We start from the raw sequence: 21,784 nt of genomic DNA on the forward strand, positions 1-21,784 counted from the left end.
AAGCTTCAGAATCCTTGACTCCAAGGAGCATTCTGGCTTCACCCTCTCGGGACAAACCTGTTTGTTCTCCTAGTAGTCCATGGTATATTCAACACTCTTCTCCAGCACCAAAGACATTAATTCTCCTTCTATCATCCCTAGTCACTACCCAATTCTCTGATGCATAGCACTTAATTGTGAAGACTATAGCCTGGATCAGGTGCACCTTAGTTTCCAGCCTTAGGTCATTGCTCTTCAGTACTCTTGAGAGGTCCCTGACAGCTGATTTTCCCAGTGCAATTTGTCTCTTGATTTCCTGGCTGCTAGTACCAAGAGTTGACTGTGGAGCCAAACAAAATAAACTGTTAACTATCTCAATCTCTTCACCATCTATCCTGATGCTGCCAATTGGTCCAGTGGTGAGAATCTTTTTTTTCTTGATATTGAGTTTCAATCCATATTGGAGGCTGCACTCCTTGATCTTCTGCAGAAAGTGCTTCAAGTCCTCCTCAGTTTCAGCAAGGAGGGTTGTGTCAGCTGCATAACACAGGTTGTTGATGACTCTTCCACCAATTCTAATGCCACATTCCTCCTCGTCTTGGATAATCTGTTCTGCCTAGAGATTGAAAAGGTATGGAGGTAGAATACATCTCTGGCAGAGCCCCATCTTGATTTTTGAACCATGCATCGTATCCTTGCTCTGTTCTGACTACTGCCTCTTGGCCCAAGTATAGATTTCACATAAGCACAATCAAATGTTCTGGGATTACCATTCTTCTCAGAGTCAGCCATAGCTTGCTGTGATCCACACAGTCAAAAACCTTTGCATAGTCAATGAAGTACAGATAGACATTCCTCTGGTACTCTCTGCTTTTTGCCAAGATCCACCTAACATTAGCTATAATATCCCTAGTACCTTTTCTAAATCCAGCCTGCACATCTGGCAGTTCTCTGTTGACATATAGCTCCAATTGTTTTTGAATAATTTTCAACAGAATCTTGCTTGCATGTGATATCAATGATATTGTTCTATAATTTCCTCACTCTGTTGGGTCACCTTTCTTTGGAATTGGAACAAATATTGATCTTTTCCAGTCAGTTGTCCAGCTGGCTGTCATCCAGATTTCTTAGCTCAACTTAGCACATCCAGGGCAGTGTCTATACCCTAATATTCTACACTCCCAAGAGCAAGTGGGGTCTTAAAAGTTTGTGAGCAACCATCGAGGTGCAACTACTAGTCTTTTCTTGTACAGATCAAATAAAAGTGAATAGTCCAAAATGCTTATAAACTATGTGAGCTTCAGTCTCTATGACTTGACCATAGTTCGATGTGGCCTTGCTGTCACTGCTGACCAAAATAAAAGGTTTATGAGTGGGAGAAAAATATACAAAAAATGCTGCATGGTGCCACTGTTGTAAAATGGGACTGACATCAGGGTTGGGGCAAGACTGAGAAAGACGGGATAAATAACGTATACTGCATTGAAACAGATGAAAGACATAACTGTTTAAAAGGTGTATATGATTAGGTATTATTGTCATGACAGGAGTTCAGAACGAAGGCTGTATAGTGGAGTGAACTTGGGAGGGATTGTTTAACAATGAAAGAATTTTTCTTTTATTTTTCAAAGAGAAAAATGAACTGGAGGGGAGGAGTGGGCAGGGAGAAAAGTGCAACAATGAATAAATGGAAATTTTTTTAAAATCATGTAAAAGAGAGAAACCAGGTTCACTGACCTGATAGAGACTTGTGGAGTCCCTAAGAAAATGGTCCTTTATAACATAATTCAAGTCTATAACGGAAATCACATGTGTAGTTCAACTTCTAGCCCAACAGTGGACAGTCCTATAAGATCATCAATAATACTACGAAGGAACTCATTCCTTAGAAAAATCAACCACATGAGACCAAAGAGTGGGATTTTTCCAGGAAGAAGCAGGAGTGGCATCCACTTCCTAAACAACATGCCTCTGGAAGCTCTATGAACTTTGATAAATGACGACAGTTATAGAAAGGCTTCAGGCCTTTTGTTCATAGGGTCACTATGAGTTATGCTTATCTCGATGGCAATCAACAACAACAAATCCACAAAGGCAGGAAGGAGCAGGACAGGAAGGGAAATGCAAACAGGAAACAGTGGTTGAAGTTAGGAAGATGTTGTAAGGCTAACACTGAATCAATATCATGAACTAAAATAAATATGAGTTGTTGAATGAAAAACCAATTTGTAATGTGAACTATCACTCAAGACACAATAAAGAGGTTTTTTTAAAAAAAAAACCTAAACAAAAGTTTGTTAAATTAAAAACAAAACTTTCACCTCTGCAGTAGAATCGTAAGTTGAATGTGTGTGTGGTGCATCAAGAAATTCTTGAGTTCTGCACACATGGACACAGGGAGAAAAGAGCACCTTAAAAAGAAGCAACAGTTTGCTGGGATCTAGGGACAAGGGATGTGTACAAATGTTGTGGTGGTGGTTATGGTTGTTAGATGCCATTGAGTCAATTACAATTCATAATAGATCTGAGCCTTGTCCTATTCTGAGCCATCTTCACTATCTCTGACACACTTGAGCCCAATGCTGCAGTCACCAGGTCAATCAGTCTCATGCGGGTCTTTCTCTCTTTGACTCACCCTTCATCTTGCCAAATATGATGTCCTTCTCCAAGGAATAGCCTCTCTTAGCAAGACAGCCAAAGTATGTAAGGTGAAGTTCCTCCACCCTCACCTCTAAGGAGCACTCTGGCTGCACTTTTGTCCTACAAAAACAAATCTGCACATACATATGCCAACTAAGCACTAGAAAAAACACTTCTAGGTTTACGGAGAAGGAAATAGTGCTACACAGGTAAGATTTTCCTTGAAATTTACAGAGGAATTCTAGAAAGAAAAACTAATAGAAAATGAAAAGATTAGCTAAAAGCAAAAGGACAAAAGATTAAAAAAAAAAAAAAAGAAAGGGGGTGAAAAGGAGAAAGGTGCCATGTGGAAATACCTGCAGTAGGCAAACCAATCACATCCCTCAAAGTAAATACTTTTTAAAAAATTTTTTTTTCATGTGAAATATGGCAAAATTCACTGGCCCTAAGACTTGGTTTTATTTGGAATTTTTTGTTGTTGTTTTATTTGGAATTTTATGGTTGAAGAAAGTATTATCTGTTCAATTCCCAAACTGTTGAGGGGGTGAGGGGGAATAAGCCCCAGTGGAAGAGATAATGAGAGACAGGTCTGAGTTGGAAAACAATTTCACTTCTCTGCCTTATTAAAAGATACAGGGGAGAGTACAAACGATGAAATAGCATCCTGGGTGGCATACTGTGCCCAATTCTTCTAGAATAAAGAAAAAAAATATAAACAACCTTCTGGGAAAAGACATACTGATGACAACCCTGGAACTCTGAGCACTAAATAAAGAATTAGGAGTCAAATTAGTTTCCAACTGGAGAGGGAGATCAGGTGGGCTCAGCCGCTGAGGAGAGAGACAAGAGGTAGCTTCATGTGCTTTCTGGTCGTCTTCAGGCACAGAGGGCAAGGCACATAGGCAAAGAGAAATCCTCATGGAATCTCCATGGAGAAATATAGATACGGTATAGATAAGTCAGAAGTGAGACAAAATAAAAGGAGAGGGCAACCCAGAAAGTAAAGTTCTTCTGAGAAAATGGTATAGGTGGGGAATCCACCCGTGTGGTACTCAGACTGGAGAACAGCGAAAACAAATTATCAACAAGGCCCAAATCCTCTGATTGGAAAGGTCATGCTGGGGAAAGGCACCAAGAGGTACTGCTTGAGGATGCTGGACACTAGGGAATTTCCCCACCTTGACCAAGGATGGGCAAGGATTGAATGATTGCCCTCATCTACTAGAAAATTGCAATCAGAGAACTATATCTGTTTGCTTGCTTATCAGTTTGGCTTCTCACAGTATGTCTGCTAACATGGTCTCTCTCCCCGTACGAGGCCAGGGAAGAGTTCTTCCTTCACCTCACCCTTATTACAGTGGACAGAGAAGATCCCCCTGTATCCCTCTACTTGCCCAATTTGCCTGTAGCTCTTCACTGTCACTCACAGCTAACTGACCACCACATCACACGCCCCAAAAGTGGCCAACCCTGAAAGTGGAGTGATTCTCTACTCTCAGATGGAAGGGCAGATGGGAGGCAGACATGAAGGTGATTCTATTGCACCATTCCTAGGCAATGTTATTTAAGAGATCTTTTTTTCCCTCTTTTCTGCCCCTGCATCCTTTATATGTCTTGATACCATGTTTATCCCCTCCCCAGCATTTATTTACTTTCCTCCTTTATTTTTATTTATGTGATCACATTCCTCTACTTTTTCCTCATCTGATCCTTGGCATCCATCTGCCTCATCAGGAAACAGGTAGACATCGTTTTCTTGTTAATCAATCATATCTACCACACCTACTTGTTCCCCCATCACTAAATTAACATCAGGCAATAAGCCACAGCTTCTCACCCCACCTGAAGCTGCTCACTACAGCAGATACCCAAACCCTTGAGTAGCTTAAGCCACCAGAGACAGTTGCGAAGGATCTCATTCCTGCTCAACTAGTAGCCAAAGAACATTCACAATGCCTGCGTAGGTGTTATTGTTATTGGATACTAGAACTGACCCAGAGTTGACCATCAAGCGAGCTTTCGGAGGCAGTAAATCATAAGGGAGGAGATTGCCCATCTTTTTCCTGCAAAGCAACTGGTGTATTTGAACTGTGTATCTTTGGGTTGGCAATACAATTCCAGAGTAGACCAACCCATAATAACAAATAAATACAATTCCAAAATATCTCAGAGAAAATAACTTCAAATCATGCACAAAAACAAGATTTCATGAGCAAGTAGTTAAGATAAAGAGAGAAAAAAAACAAACCACCATGCAGAAAAACAAGAAATAAAATTACATGTTAAGGGACTCAAAAGATGCATATTTATGCCCTTTGAAGAACTCATGGAAACCACATACAAAATTTAGACAACAATAAAAAAATATCCTGGAAGAATTAAAGGAAATAATACCAGCGCAAAAGAACAAAATTGGTAAAGAATTAGAAATGATACCTAAAACCAACAAGTGTAAATGTATATGATTAATTATAAAATAAGATATATAACACATTACAAGGACAAAATAGTAGAACTGAGTGAATTTAGCAACAGATTAGTGATTGGGAAGCAATTCCCTTGACACCCACTTGTGTGAGAAAAATAAAGAAAAACAAAGGAAACCTATGGATTGTACAGTAAACCATCAAGAAGGAAAAGAGCACACACACATGGAGAATGAACTGCCAAAGAACTGCTGACAGAAACTTTCCCAAATATCATGAAGAAAGAAAGGATAACTATCCAAGAAGCTCAATTAATCCCATACCGAATAGACATCAAGAGAAAGTCACCAACACACACCATAATCAAGCTTTTCAAAATCAAAGACAAGGAAAGAATTTTGAAAGCAGCTAAGCGGGGAGGGGATCAAAACCCAAAACCCCAAACACCAAAATGCTATCTACAGAAGACAACCACAAAGACCAACTTCTTTGTAGAGAACTTAGTTTCTAAGTAGAAACCATGCAGTCAAGAGGGTAATCGGCTAACATATATAAAACCTTGAAAGATAAAAAATGCTTAAAAATATATTAAAAATATATAAAAATGCTTTATATCTCCAACAAAACTGTTTCACAATGTGATGATGAAATTAGAACATTTCCAGATAAACAGATAGTAAGAGAATAGGCAAAAGCCAAGCCAATCTTGCAGTAATTGCTAAATGATGCCCTTAAGGCAGAGACCAACAATGAGAGACATGCTGAAAAAGAATTCTCAAAAATTAAATAATCTTATAAAACTGAAAATAGAGAACCAGAAGGTCAATCTGTAAGCAATAGCAATACAGCAAAAGAAGGGAATAAATGGATTAATTACAGAAACTCTAAGTGGAGACATAAAGATACTATTATGATAGAACAGCCTGTGTTACTTAGGAAGATACGAATATATTACAGGGTAACCACCGGAATGTTAATAAACCTTTTATCCAAAATAAGAGAAAAGAAAATTATAATAACTTAGTAAGCACAAAAGCAGTAATAAGAAAATAAACTTCAAAAGCAAAATTAACTTAGGATAAAAAAATACAAGCAACAAAGAAATCATCACCACCACAATAAAAATCCTAAAGAATGATAACAGTAAATTCATAATGGCAAGAAGCTGCACTTCATTTTGAAGGCACGTGGTTAAGGGCACCAGGTGCTACGGCAAGAGAAGGATGGGTAATCTCCTGTGTAGTTTCCTCTGGAAAACTGATCAAGGGTCACCTGTAAGTCAGTTCTGACTTTTCGCAATCACTTTGAATGCATCAGAGAGTTGGACAATGACTAGGGAAGATAGAAGGAGAATTGATGCCTTTGAGCTGGGTGCTGGAGAAGAGTATTGAGGGTACCATGGACTTCTAAGAAAACAAACAGATTCACGCTAGAGAGGGTTAAAAGAGGCTGCTCCTTGGAGGCAAGGATTCTGAGGCTTCGTCTGACATACTTTGGTCATGTTGTAAGGAAAGACCAGTCATTGGAGAGAGATTATCATGCTTGGGAGGGTGGAGGGCAGGCGCAGGAGGGAAAGGCCCTCTATGAGGGCCTTTCAGTGACTGGGGTAATCGGGATGCGTGTGTCAGAGACAGTGAGATTGGCACAAGACAGAGCAGAGTTTAGAGCTGTTGTACATAGGGACACTATGAGTCGCAAGCAACTCGAGAGCACATAGCAACAACAGGTGCCTTTGAGTCTAGTACAATTTATAGTGACTTTATGAACAACAGATCTGAACCCTGTCATATCCTGTGCCATCTCATCATTTTTTTACATATTCAAGCCCATTTCGGAAGTCATTGTGTCAATCTATCTGGTTGAGGGTCTTCTTCTCTTTCACCAACCCTCCAATTTTCCAAGCATGAGTCTCTATCCAAAGAATAGTCTCTCCTAATAATGTGCTCAAAGTATGTGAGTAGAAACTACACCATTTTTGCCCCTAGGGAACACTCTGGATGTATGTTCTTCATATCTGTTTGCTCTTTTGGAAGTCCATGGGATATTCAGTACTCTTTTCCAACACTGCAGTTCAGAGGCATCGATTCTTCTTCTGTCATCCTTATTCACTGTCCAGCTCTCAGACACACAGCAAGCAGTTAAAAAGACCCTGGCCTGAATCACACACACCTTAGATTTTTTTGGCACTAAATGTAGATACTTTAAATAGACCAGTCAAGAGAAAGAGAATGATAGGAAAAAAACCCCAAAAAGGCCTGTGTTGTCTTCATGAGACTCACCATAGACACACATCATTAAAACAATGGAAAAAATATAAATAGAACAGCAGCCTGAAAAGACCAAGAGTAGCAATATAAATTTTTGAATAGACTTCAAGTAAAAAATAAAACCAAACAAATAAAACAAAACAAAAAAACAGAATAAGGAACAAGGAAGGACATTTTATAATTATTCAAGGATCAATCCAGCAAGAAAACACTGCCTTAATAAATATGCATTCAATTAAATACCTTCAAATTACATAAAGCAAACATTTACAGAACTGGAAAAAGAAATACATAACATCAATCATAGAAAACTTCAAAACGCCACATTCAAGGAAGGAAAGAACCAAAAAGAAACTCAACACAGATACAATGATGATCTGAAATACATAATGAACCAACTTGGTCCCATAAAACATTCAGAGCACTCTACCCAACAAAAAAAATATTATGCGTGTTTTCCAATGTACATTAAATATTTTCCAAAATTGCCAATAGGGTATGGCACAAAATAAACCTGAATTTATTTTTAAAGTGTAGCAATGAATAAATGGAATTCCAAAATCTCTGTAGATGTTCATTGAAATTAAAAAAAAAAAACACCTAAAAAATGAAAAAAAAATCAAACTAGAATAATGGTTTTATACAGCATTTGTCCTTATGGAACTGAGTTAGTTCACTCAGAATAATGCTCTCCAGTCACTCCCAGCTCAGATAGTAATTTACAAAATACTCCTGGGCGCTGCATAGTATTCCATTGTGTAACTATACCATAATTTCTCAATCCATTTGGTTGTGGCTAGACATCTGTGCTGTTTCCATATTCTCGCAATGGTGCATAATGCTGCTATGAACACTGGTGTACAAGTCTCTATTTGTGCCTCAGTTCTAATTTTCTTGCTCATATTCCAAGCAATGGAATACCTGGGTCATAAGGAATGTATAAAACCATTATTGTAGAAGGAATATGAGGATCTAAGAGGGGACAGTGTGGAAGCAGAGGGATGAGAATGTGTGGGAGGTGGCGGGTATTATGGAGTTGCGCAATTTGATGGGCAGTGGTATGGGAAAAGGGAAGGATCTGGTGTGAAAAAAAATGTATTCAAATTTTGTAAATAAACCAGTGTAAAAAATGTAAAATATAAAGTATATGAATATGAAACGCAATGTAAATGAAACACTATGTAAATTAAAGACTATAAAACACAATGTATAGAAATAAAACATACAATAAAAGTATTATTACATGAAAATCAAACATTTAAAAAAAGAAACAAGTGCAAACCGTCTTATAACAGTGCTATAAAATTGGAAATCAGTAGTAGGGAGTCCAGGAGCAAATATCAAATACAGGAAACTTGAATAGCACCCAGCTGAAAAAAAACCAGTGGGTTTTTCATGGTGGGGGGGTGAAATTAGAAACAAATGAGAACACAAATAGCATACGAAAACCATTGAAGCACAATAAAAGCAGTACTCAGAGGCCAATTTATAACAAGAGCTACACAATTCAAAAAAAGGAAGAAAGAATTCAAGTCAATTTCCCAACTCAACAACAGAAAAATAGTTTTCAGGGGAAAGAAATAATTATTATGAGAGTAGAAACAAGTGAAACAGAAAATAGAAATAATAAACTAGAAGTTGATTTTTCTTTAAAGAAAAATGGCTCTTTAGTCCCTCCCAATTTAGGTAATAAATGATGGGTAATGGGGTAAGGGAAATTGGGAAGAATCTGTTCCGGAAAACAATGTATTTGAATTTTGTAAATAAACTAGTATAATTACAAAGAATTGGCAAGTTAACAAAGAAACACAGAGAGAAGACACAAATAAAATTAATAAAAATCAAAATGTGTTACATCACAACAGAATCAACTGAAATAAAAATACTGTGAGCTCTGGTGAGGAATGGGACCTTTGGTGTCTTAGTGGTAAGAAGTTGTGCTACCAAACCAAAGGTATACGGTTCTAATCCACCAGCTACTTCTCAAGAGAATGATGGTTATTCAACTTCAATGAAATTTACTGTCTCTGAAAACCCACTGGAAGATCTGAATTGATAGTAACAACAATGAGGAATTTTATTCCAACAAATGTTGAAAGATAGAAGAAAAATATTTTTACTTTTTTATATTACATATATTTGAGTAAAGGTTTATAAAATAAATTCATTTTCAATCAACCATTCATATACATTTTATTCGATAACAATTTCAATACCAGTAATGTTGAGGAACATTGGGGAAGAAGGGAGGGGCCTCTGGCCAGGACAGATCACCTAAGCTCCAGATAAGTGCAAGCTTCTCAACAGCCTTTAATATGGCATAGGGAAACCTCTCCTGTGTTTGACTGTACCGGCTTGAGAAGGCTCACTACCTGGGAAGTTGGCTGCCACATCTGTTGAGCTGGGAGTAGGCTGCACAAGGTTGCGTTTCTCCTACCCAATTTGCATGTCCCACATCTGCAAGCACACCCTATCCTATCTTCCTGTTTACTTGCTTGTATATAAGTGTGCTGCAGCCCCCAATAAAATTGCTGGATTGACTCTCTGATTGGCTCCTGGAGTGGTGTGTCTCCATCGTGCTTACTCCCATCAGGGTGTCACTGCTCATTGCTAGCGAATGGACAGCAACACAATAATATAATTGTACTTTTTTCCACTTTGTCCCTGTTATTCTGATTTCCATTAATCCTTCTGAACCTCCATGTCTTCCCTTTCTTTAGGAACATTGTAATGAACATTCTTTTTCTTTTCTCTTCACTTACCTTAATAATATCTTTTATTTACTCATTTTTATTCCCTTCTATCTCCTTTCTCCTCCTTTATAGTCATCTAAGAGTTACTCTATCTCTGTGTAAACTTGAGCTATTTAAGACAGTGGTATTGCACTGTATTTGTACTTTTAAGAAAGGACCCAAACTAAGATAGATTGATGTAGATAATTTGAACAAAGCCATAAAAAAAAGGAAACTGAACAGCTAATAAAACACCATTCAAAAGTCAAGGTGCAAATGGCTTCACTTGAAAATTTCACCAAACATTCAAAAAAGAACCAAATCTGCTGTCATGGACTTCTCCAGAGTGTTGAAGAACAATGATGTCAGTCTAGATACAAAGGTGTGCCAAATCCAGGCCATGGCCTTCTTAACTACTTTTTATGCTTCTGAGAGTTGGACAATGACTAAGAATGACAGAAGAATAGATGCCTTCCAGTTGTGGTGCTGGGGAAGAGTCTTGAACATACCATGGACTGCCAAGAAAACAAATAGGTCTGTCTTGGAGAGAGTGAAACCAGGTCTTTCCTTGGAGACTAGGATTTTGAAGCTCCACCTCACTTACTTTGGGCGGCACATGGCCAGGAGAGATTGGTCCTTGGAGAAGGACATCATGCTCGAAAAGGTGGACACACAAGACAGATGGAGACCCCAGGGGAGGGATGAGATGGATTGATACAATAACTAGGGCAATAGGAGTTGGGGTATCAGAATTAGTAAGACTGACTCAAGACAAGGAAGGGTTCAGAGCTGCTGTACATAGGGTCACTATACATCACAGGCAACTCAATGGCACATAACAACAATGACATTCTATGACAGGTTTGGAAGGAGGAATGGCATCCACTTCCTAAATAACATGCCTCTGGAAACTCTATGAACTTTAATAAATGTCAGTGGTTGTAGATGGGCTTCGGGTCTTTTATTTGTAGGGCTGCTATGACTCATGCTTGACTTGAAGGCAATTAGCAACAGGACGAACCTGTTTGTTCTCCTAGCTGTCCATGGTATATTCAATACTCTTCTCCAGCACCACAGCTCAAAGGCTCCAACCCAAATATTGTATAAGTTTAATATTAAGGAAAAGTTCACAAACATAATAAGATATTCTTTGATGGATTCCAGGGATTGGAGGGGAAGGGAAGAGGAAGAAAAAGCAGTAATTAGGTAACAGGTACATATTAAGTTAGTAATGGGAAAGAGTATATAAAATAAGAGGTTATTAGCATTATATGAGAAAAGAATTATAGGCAAGTAGACCAAAATAAGCACAAGTAGACACATTCCAATTATTAAAGGATGTTTGTATCTGTTTCTCCTTATTTTATTTACTTCCAATCTGAACTCTGTTTCTAATACTACAAGTACCTCTACTTTTCTATTGTTTGTAGGGTTTTCAGAGGCCCTCTATTTCAGAAGTGGTTGGCCAATTATGCTTTCTATTCTGCCTTAATCTGAGATTTCTGCTGAAAGCTGTCTAATACGGGTGGCCCTTCTGGCATTTGACACACTTATTTCCCTGCAATAGCAAATATTAATCTACAAGTACATACAGATAGAATGGCAAAATGAAAGGAACTACACTCATGATCAAGCACAGACTTGGCAAATTATTTTCAACATGAATATTTGAGTTGCTGCAAATATAACCAGATATTTAGTAGAGCAAACAGGGACAAAATTATGCAATCTTCTTAACCGTAACTAAACAACATGAAAGAATGAGTCACTTGTCTTGGGGCTCAGGACCATAATAGCAGAGGACATCAAGGTCAAGTGACGTAACATAATCAGCAAGGACAATGTTCTATACTCTACATTGATGAGTGGTTGCGGAGGACTTAAAGCTTTTGAATGGTGAAGATGCAACCATTAGTCTCTCCATGGCTGAAGCAAAGAACAATGAAGAAAATAAAAAAACATATGGAGATAATTGATCCATAGTGGAGGTCTGGTGATTTAGTGGTAAGGAATTGTGCTTGTGCTACCAATTCAAAGGTATACAGTTCAAATTCACCAATTTTTCCCAGGGAGAAAGATGAGCAATCTCCTCCCTCCATGTGATTTATTGCCTCTGAAAACCCGCTAGAGGGTCAGCTATGAGGTGGTTCTAACTTGATGGTACACAACAACAATAATAGACCTTGGGAACCTCAACTTGTACTTCCCTGAGACAAAAACTAAAGTGTGGCTGGTTACCATTACTAATTGCTCTGAAAGAGATTACAATAATCATGAATAGAGTGGGAGTTATGTAGAACAGAACTAAAATCACAATCATGGTCAAGCTTACTGATCTGATGGAGATTGTGGAATCCCAGAAACCATGAGCCTTAGTTGTTTTTTCAGACTGGAACCGAACCCACCCTTTTTACACAGTTTGCAGCCAAGGAAAGGACAGTGAACAATAATTCCAGAGTGGTACTCATTCCTTAGGAGAACAACGGAGGATTACAGAGCACCATCTATCCATGAATAAAGCTCAGAAGGTGGAAAAGGGAGAGAAAGATGACAGGAGACAAGAGCCACAGGAAAGCTAGTGGGAAGGCTGATGATACAACGTAAACAAGGTCATTAAACACAAAAATGTTGATTGTTAAGTGGATTATCAGTCTACTCTGTAATCTTTTACTGGTATCACACAGTTAAAATTAACACTTTAAAAGGACATATGGAAATTGGGAGTGAAAGAGTAGTTGGCATTATTATATGTTATGGATTGCAAGCAGTTGTGGGGAAAGGTAAAATAATTCGTTCAACAATTTAAGTCCTTCCATATTTTAAATAAATGAAAATTCATTCCTATGTATTGATTCCTGTGAGTCAGCTCCGACTCATAGCAACTGGGCAGGACAGAGCAGAATCTCCCGCGTAAGTCTGTCCATCTTTACAGAACAAACTATGTGAGCGTTTTCACTCAGAGCAGCTGATCTATTTGAACCATGTATCCTTTAGGTAGCATCTGGATACATTAACCACAGTGCCACCATGGCTCCTTTGAACTCGATAGACCTAACAAATCTCATGGAAACTGAACTGGAAAATGTTAAGATTTTTTTTCCTTTTAAATTAGGAGGAATGTTGCGATTTAAACAGATATGAACACATTTCTTACAACCTAGCTGAAGAGAGGAAGTAGAAGAAGAAAGTGGTAAATTTGAAAAACAAAATTAATAACTCTTCATCTCACTTATTCAATATAGTGATACATTAATGTATTATTAACTTTTACTAGTCCATTTATTCAGTCTCTTTTGTCTGGAGACAATACATCTAGAAAGGGACACAACTACTAAACATATATGCATATTTATGTAGATAAATGGAGATACACACCACATATATTATCTGGTGTACTGTGTGCTCTAACAAAGCTGGACCCACCTCAGGATTTTTATTTCCAAGCAAAAGATAACCAGACTAAACCCAAGAGATTTGTCCTTGACCAATTTATCTTTCTGTTGTCTAGTACTCACTTCAAATAGCATAGCATTTGTATGTCTGTGTGTATGTGTGTGTACAACTATTCTATAGGCATTTCAAGGTTAGGATCTTTCAGAAGGAGATTGTTGGGTCTGTATAAATCCAAAGAGCCTCTATGTGGGTTTACACTGCCAATCTTTTGACAAGTAGTTGGAAGGCATACCTATTTTAGTCACTCAATAACTCCTTTAAATGTGAGCAGTCCGTTATAAGTCAAATAAATCTCCATACAGTTGATCTTAGAAAAGGACCATAATCCTATATGTAAAACATAGAAACATATTCAATTACACTGTTGTGGTTATATAAGTGTGATTTACTTATACTGGCAATATTAATGAAGTGGTAAGGAGAGAGACAGAAATAGTATATTTTCCCTAAATGATGATGTGTGAGAGAGATTCACATGCATTAATGTTTATGGAAAATATATACTAACAGCTTATCTTAAAGGTAGTCAAACTACTATAACATATGTTTATTCTGGGAAGGTAGTGTGCAATAATGAGGTCATCAGTCTCAGAACATGCACATTTAAGTAGTAGATACAGATGAACGAGATTATTAAGACTTAACTAAATAATCACTGGCCTGGCCACTTGCTGTACAGAGTTAACTAGTGGTTGCTGTGATGCTAAACACTGTGACACTGATGTGTCAAATGCGATAACGGTTACCCATGGTGAATAGTGTTTGGTGGAGCTCCCCAATTACAAGAAGCTTGGAAGCAGAAGTGGCATCCACTTCCAAAACAGCTTGCCGTCAGAAACTATATGAACTTGGAGAAACGATGAAAGTTATACAAGTGTTCAGGTCTTTTTTTTCATAGGTTCGCTATGAGTTATCTACAACTCAATGGTACTTAACAACAACAACACAACAACAACTAAATAATAACATGGAACTTATAACTATATATTTTTACTTCTAAAAACAGAAAAGATATCTTCCCTCTCAAAAGTTTCTTAAATATTCATTAAACACTACAGTGTGACTGCCACATGAATAGACTTAAACCAGTAGAACAGAGAAGTGACATCTCAAATCAGAGAAGCATAAATGGAGATTGATTATCTGATATAGATACATCGGGGCAGCCACCTTGAAAAAAAAAGATTCAATTGGATACGTATCTCACCTTGTACAAACGAGTGATCTTCATACTGATGAGGATACTAGCTATTGTGAGGAGGAAGGAAAATGATGATGAAAGGAACTATAAAAATACTAGGGAAAAAATAAAAATGAATTCTTCTTTAAACTCAGTATAGGGAAATGCTGTCTAATACTGACTCAAAACGCAGGTACAGTACATAAAATTATTAGCAAAATTGACTACATAAAAATGGAAAAGAATCTACAAGTTTTTTTTAAAAAATTAAAGAAAAAAACAAACAAGATATATTTGCAATATATATCAGAGATGAAAGGCAAATATCTTCAATATACAAAGAGCTTTTTAAATTGTAGAGTACAAACCAAGATACTTCCATAAATAGCCTTCATCTTCTCCCTGAGGCCATCAACTAGGGATTAAGAAAGTATGTTGAAAAGAAATCTTTGGTGGTACAAATGCCCTTGAACCTTCCTGACTGCAGCATACAGAGTAAACTTGGGATTTTTTAAGCCAACGAGGAACAGGCATGGATCAACCATGGTTTCCAAAGAACAGTCATCCCGCATACAGGTCCTTCACAGAACATCACCCTCCCCTGGGACATTCTACACTTATAATAGCCAAAACTCTACCAAGAAAAGATTCCCTTAATGTCAATAAAGTAGCAGGCTGGATCAAACATCATGAAAAAATAAAGTAACCCTTCTAAAAAAAGTAGAGCATATTATAGACTCAATGAATATCCTAGACACAAAGAACCAGAAGAAATATGTTGATACAGAGTTATATGAAGAGCTATAGAAGGAGGTGTAAGTTGTTGTTGCTGTTGTTATGTGCCGTGGAGTCACTTGTGACTCATAGCGACCCTATGTACAACAGCCCTAAACCCTGCTCTGTCCTGTGCCAATCTCATTGTCTCTGACACACCCATCCCAATTACCCCAGTCACTGAATCAATCCACCTCCCAGAGGGCCTTTCCATCCTGCGCCTGCCCTCCACCCTCCCAAACATGATGGCCTTCTCCAAGGACTGGTCTCTCCTTATAACATGACCAAAGTATGTCAGACGAAGCCCCAGAATCCTTACCTCCAAGGAGTAGCCTGTTTTAACCCTCTCTAGGGTGAATCTGTTTGGTTTCTTAGCAGTCCATGGTACCCTCAATTCTCTTCTCCAACAGCAAAGCTGAAAGGCATCAATTCTCCTTCTGTCCTCCCTAGTCATTGCCTGACTCTCTGATGCATAACAAGTGATTGCAAAGACCATGGCCTGTATCAGATGCACCTTAGTCTCCAGAGTGACACCATTGCTCTTCAGTAGTTTGGAGAGGTCCCTAACAGCAGACTTTCCCATCGTAATACGTCTTTTAATTTCCTGGCTGCTGGTGCCAAGAGTGTTGACTGTGGAGCCAAGCAAGCTAAAGCTGGGAACAATCTCAGTTTCTTCACCATCCATCCTTATTCTGCCAATCGGTCCAGTGGTGAGAATCTTTGTCTTCTTGACATTGAGCCTCAATCCATATTGAAGGCTGCAGTCCTTGACCCTCTGCAGCAAGGTGAAAGTGATGGAAGAAATATTGAAAACCATTAAGAAAGCAAATGAATACTCCAGAGACAGGGAACTGGAAGGAATGTATCAATGAGCGTAACTTGAACAACTAAGGAAGAAAATGCAAAAGTAGGAAAAAAGAATTGAAACTATAGGAAAAGAGGTACAAGAATTGCACGCACTTAAATTATCATCACAAGACAGAGAAGGTACAGCCAACACAGTACTGGAAATAACAGAAATGCTTGAAAATGCAATTCAGAATATTAAGCCCAAAGTGGCAACAGTGTCCAACACATTGGAGGGACAAAAAAGTAAATAGAAGAGATGAAACAGAGAGTCCAAGAGCTGGAAGACAAGACCCTCAATGGGAATATATTAGAAGAAAAATTGAATATGAGACATAAAGAAATTAAGAAAACGTATGAGATGACATCAAAAGGAACAACATATGTATGAAATTCCAGAACATAAGAGGGACAGGGAAATCACTGAGAAAATTGTGGAAGAGATAGTACAAGAAAACTTCCCCGGTATTATGAAGAACAAAGAAATCCACAACCAAGGAGGAGCTCAGCAAACACTAAATAGACTAGACCAAAAAGAAAACATATCATACTCAAATTCTCCAAATTAAAAGATAAGCACAGAGTACTAAAAGCAGAACAAGAAAAACAGTCACTTACAAAAGGGAAACAATTAGATTAAGTTCTGATTTCTCAGAAGAAACCATGTGACTTACAAGAGAATGAGATAGAACATACAGGAAATTGAGAGAAAAGGATTGCCAGCCTTTGATTTTGTATCAAGTAAAGCTGTCCATCAAATATGAAGGGGAAATTAGGACATTTGCAGAAAAGAAGGAACTTAAAGGAATTTGTGAAAACAAGACCCAATCTACTAAAAAGTTTAAGGGAAGTCCTTCACACAGAGACACCAAAGTCGAGTGGATGGACTACAGTAACCAGAAACAACAGAAAAAGAAACAGCAAAACGGCAACATTAAAACCTGGCCTGTCAATAATCACAAGTAATGTGAATGGTCTAAATGTGTGAATTAAGAGAAAAAGAGTAGTAGAATGATAAATAATCATCAGCTCTAAAAGCCATATTAATTTTCTTTTTATTACATTATTTTTCTTATCTTTAATAATATCCTGCTTTATGCACATGATTCTAAGAAAATTTCCTTCCAGGGAATTAAGATGTTGGGTTTATTTATTTGTATTTTGTTAGAATCATAGCTTCTACTTTCATAATTGATTGTCATTTAAATTATTAATCCAAATACAACAGGTAGTAAGAAAATAGCTGAAAATTTTTACAATTTATGGAAAATAGTTAAAATAATATGGACCAGAGATTTTATGTCTCTTGTTGATAATTATGGATGTGTTTGTTATTTGCTGTTATGTGTTATCAAGCTTCTTGAGACTCATAGCAACCCTATGTACAACAGCTCTGAATCCTTCTCTATTCTGTGCCAGCATCTTCATCTCCTATACACTCAACACCATTACCCCAGTGACTGAGTCAATCCATTTTATCCAGGGTCTTCCTCTTTTGCACGGTCCCTCCACCCTCCCAAGCATGATGTCCCTCTCTAAGAACTGGCCCTTCCTTGAAACATGCCCAAAGTATGTCAGACGGAGCTTCAGAATCCTTGTCTCCAAGGAGCATTCTGATGTCACCCTCTCCAGAAAGAATCTGTTCTCCTAGCAGTTCATGGTATATTCAGTAATATTCTCCAGCACCACAACTCAAAGGCATCAATTCTCCTTCTATCATCTCTAGTCATTGTCCAGCTTGTTTTTTTTAACTGAGATTTTATCAGAAGTTTATGGATAAGTTGGATTTACATTCATTCACTGTTGCACATTTTCCTCTCTAGCCTCATCCCCTGGTTCGCTTTTCTCTTTGAATAACAATTTTTCATAGTTGCACAATTTCTTCCCTATCCCGCGCGCAGTTCACATTGCTATGCAGTTCTTATTCTGGACTGTTGTTGTGCAAATAATATCTAATTATGTGTTCTTTTTAAATAGTTCTTTCCCTCATCTGTTTCAGTGTATGTTATTTATCCCTTATTTTCTTAGTTTTCCCCAAACCCCCATGTCAATCCTGTTTTATAACAGTGGAATTACACAGTATGTGTCCTTTTGCAACTGATGTATGTCCTCCAGGGTCACCCATTTTGTATAATATTTCATTAACTCCTTGTTTTTCAGTGCTGCATAGTATCCCATTGTGTGAATATGCCACAGCTTCTCTACCCGTTCATTTGTTGATGAGCACTTGGGTTGTTTCCATCTCTTTGCTATTGTGAACAATGAAGCAATAAACATAGGTGTGCATATATCGATTTGGGTGGCAGTTCTAATTCCTTTAGGGTATATTCAGAGTACTGGAATTGCTGGGTCAAATGGCATTTTTATTTCCAACTTTTCAAGAAAACACTATACTGCCTTCCATTGTGGCTACAAAATTTTACACTACCACCCACCGTGAGTAAGGGTTCCAATTTCTTCACAACCTCACCAGAATTTGTTGTTTTCTGCTCTGTTGAATTTTGCTATTGTGACTGGTGTGAGATGATATCGCATGGTTGTTCTGATTTGCATCTATCTTACAGCTAGAGATTTTGAACATTTCTTTATGTGTTTGTTCATCATCTGAATGTCTTCTTTGGTGAAGTATCTATTCATATCCTGTGCTCATTTTGCAATTGGGTTGTTCTTGTGGTGGTTGAGTATTCTCTAAATTCTAGATGTAAGTCCCTTATTAGACATGTCATTACCACATTTTTTCCCAGTCTGAGACTTTCCTTTTTACCCTGTTGGAGAAGATTTTGGATGTGTATAAGGAAAACAAACAGGTTTGTCCTGGAGAGGGTGAAGCCAGGCTGCTCCTTGGAGGCAAGGATTCTGAAGCTTTGTCTGACACACTTTGGACATGTTGCTAGGACGGACCAGTCCTTGGAGAGAGACATCATACTTGGGAGGTTGGAGGGATAGCACAGGAGAGGAAGACCCTCGATGAGATGGATTGAATCAGTGACTGGGGTAATGGGGGTGGGTGTGTCAAAGATGGTGAGATTGACACAGGATAGGGCAGAGTTTAGGGCTGTTGTACATAGGGTCAATATGAGTCACAGGTGACTCAACAACCCATCACAACAACAACATAGGGAATTGATTCTTAGACGGTCGGTCCCATTCATCTATCTTATCCTCTCCTAGTTGTAGGTTTTTCAAGATGTTTGGAAGACTGTTCATGTTGTAGATTATGGCTTCTAGAGTTCTTCCAAGCTTTTCTCTGATGAAGCTTAAAGTGCTAGATTTTAGTCCTAGGTCCTTGAGCCACTTATTGTCCAGCTTTCTGATGTATAGCAAGTAATTGCAAAGACCATGGCCTGTATCATGAGGACCTTAGTCTCCAGACTGACATCATTGCTCCTCAGTACATTGGAGAGGTTCCTGACAGCAGACTTTTCCAGTGCAATTCATCTTTTGATTCCCTGGCTGCTGGTCACTTACAGACTCCTAAAATTGGTAAGAATCATTGACACTTAGACACAGGGTCCCATTATAGGAAGTTCTCCTATAACATTCCAGAGCAATTATCTGGTCACAGTAAGAACAAGTTCTGAACTACTTCAGTGTCTTTCATGGAAACCTCATTCTTACAGTATCAAACAGTTTCCCTGTAAGCTCCGATTTTGATTCTTAGTCATTCCCTCAGCCAACATTTAGAGAATAACTACTCTGCACAGCAGATTGTGTTTCCATTAAGATAAAACATATCAATACTTTAACCACTTAGAGAGACATGAACAAGAATTTGAATGAAGCACTAAATTGCTTTTGTTTTGCTATTGTTCCCCTTTTGTTTATTCTCAAATCTCCATAACACTTACCTGAATCACTCCTCCCAAGAAGGAAACTGCAGCAGCTACACCAATCCTTTGCATCTCAAATTCAGATAAGCCCAGCACACTGTTGTTACTCTCTGTGGTCAGGTTCTGACTGCTCTGAGGGACAAGTCGTTCCACTGCATTGGCTGATATTAAGGATGTTAAAGCAAACGTGCCTAAGAGTTAAAGAAGGGAATCTAACATTAGAAAGCTGAGGGGGAAAACCTAGCACAATAAAAACTGTTGAATTCCCCTTATCAAGCCAAATAGATGTATTAAAATTACTCTCAATCTCTCTGTCTCTCCCCCGCTGTCTCCCTCTCCCTCTCTCCCCTTCTCCATCTCTTTCCCTCTCTCTCTCCTCAGTTCTCCCTTCTCTTCCCTTCCCTCCCCATCCCTGCTTTTTACCATACTCTATCAAATAAAAAGAAATCTGATTACAAAGAGACAATTTTATTCAATGAATAGCTACACCCATCTCCATGATATTCCCTCTGGGGTCATCATACATTTTCCTATCTCTATTCAGACCGACACAAACACTGTTCTCAGAAAAGTGATTATAATAATTGTCTGGATTTCAATCCAATTCATCCGTGTATTAATGACGTGATCTATGGTACTTCACTCTGAATCTAAACTGCCTTATCCATAGAATTAGAATAATGATACTTACCTGCCAGGGTTTTGAAGGGATATACAAAAATACTAAATACAAACTCAAAACTGACTGCCTCCAAATCAGTTCTGACTGACAGCAACCCTCCACAAGGTTGCTGAGGCTATAAATTGTAATGGAAGGAAACCACTACCTTTCTCCCCTGAGTCATTGGTGGATTCAAGTCATTGGAGATGCACAGCTTTGGGTTAAAGGCACAACTACCACTTTAGTAAATGCAATGCCTAAACATAGGATTTAGGGGCTCTTCCCCTGGAATGTTTGCTCCTCCCTCTCCCTGTGAAAATCCTCCCAGTGTTTCTAAGTCTGGCACAAACCCAGTTTCTAACAAGGATTCCTATCAGATATTATCAGGCAGGTTTCATCTTTCTACACTCTGTGGTTACATAGGAACAAAACTTGTTGCCTCTATTTGATTCTGGCTCATGGCAATCCCATGCTCTATAGAACTGCCCTGAGGGCTATCTAGGCTGTGCTCTTCAGGGAAGCAGATCACCAGGCCTTCCAGCTGCCTGGCTACCGGGTGAGTTTAAACAGACAAATTTTAAGTCAGTAGTCAGACTCCAACCATTTGGGCTACCCAAGGACCTTCATCATATTGCACACTAAACCTTTAATGTCATACAACATGCTGTGTCACTTAAATTCACTAAACAGACTATTCTCGTCTACTGTTATTTAACAGTGTTCAATAGCACTGCCCAGGAATTGTCACAGCCTCAGACAAACACAAGGCCACTTTCAATTTGTTCATGTCTTTCTGTCAAGGGTCCTAATGTTGTTCCTATGGGCACAGTAGGCCAGGCCTGAGAACGCAGGCACAGGGACCAGGAAATGCTGAATCCCACAGAGTGAGTTAAAGGGACAAACTGCAGTGTCGTGCTGCCATTCAACCTGGCCCATTAAAGATTTTGTTTTTCTCCAGATCATACGTGAGACTATGTGGAAAATGGCTTACGGCTA

The 21,784-nt window shown here is 38.4% G+C and overlaps 1 protein-coding gene across 1 annotated transcript in view; it reads right to left on the minus strand.

The window, feature by feature from the left end:
• Window positions 1-21,784, minus strand: part of SLC26A7 (solute carrier family 26 (anion exchanger), member 7) — a 166,457-nt gene that overhangs the window by 94,761 nt on the left and 49,912 nt on the right. The window contains exon 4 of the mRNA XM_006884596.1: window positions 20,146-20,318. Coding sequence (XP_006884658.1) covers window positions 20,146-20,318 — 173 coding nt within the window. The remainder of the gene's footprint in view (window positions 1-20,145; window positions 20,319-21,784) is intronic.

Source organism: Elephantulus edwardii, unplaced genomic scaffold (genome assembly GCF_000299155.1).
Source record: "Elephantulus edwardii isolate Elephantulus edwardi_28Jun2011 unplaced genomic scaffold, EleEdw1.0 scaffold00036, whole genome shotgun sequence".
Taxonomy (NCBI): Eukaryota; Metazoa; Chordata; class Mammalia; order Macroscelidea; family Macroscelididae; genus Elephantulus; species Elephantulus edwardii.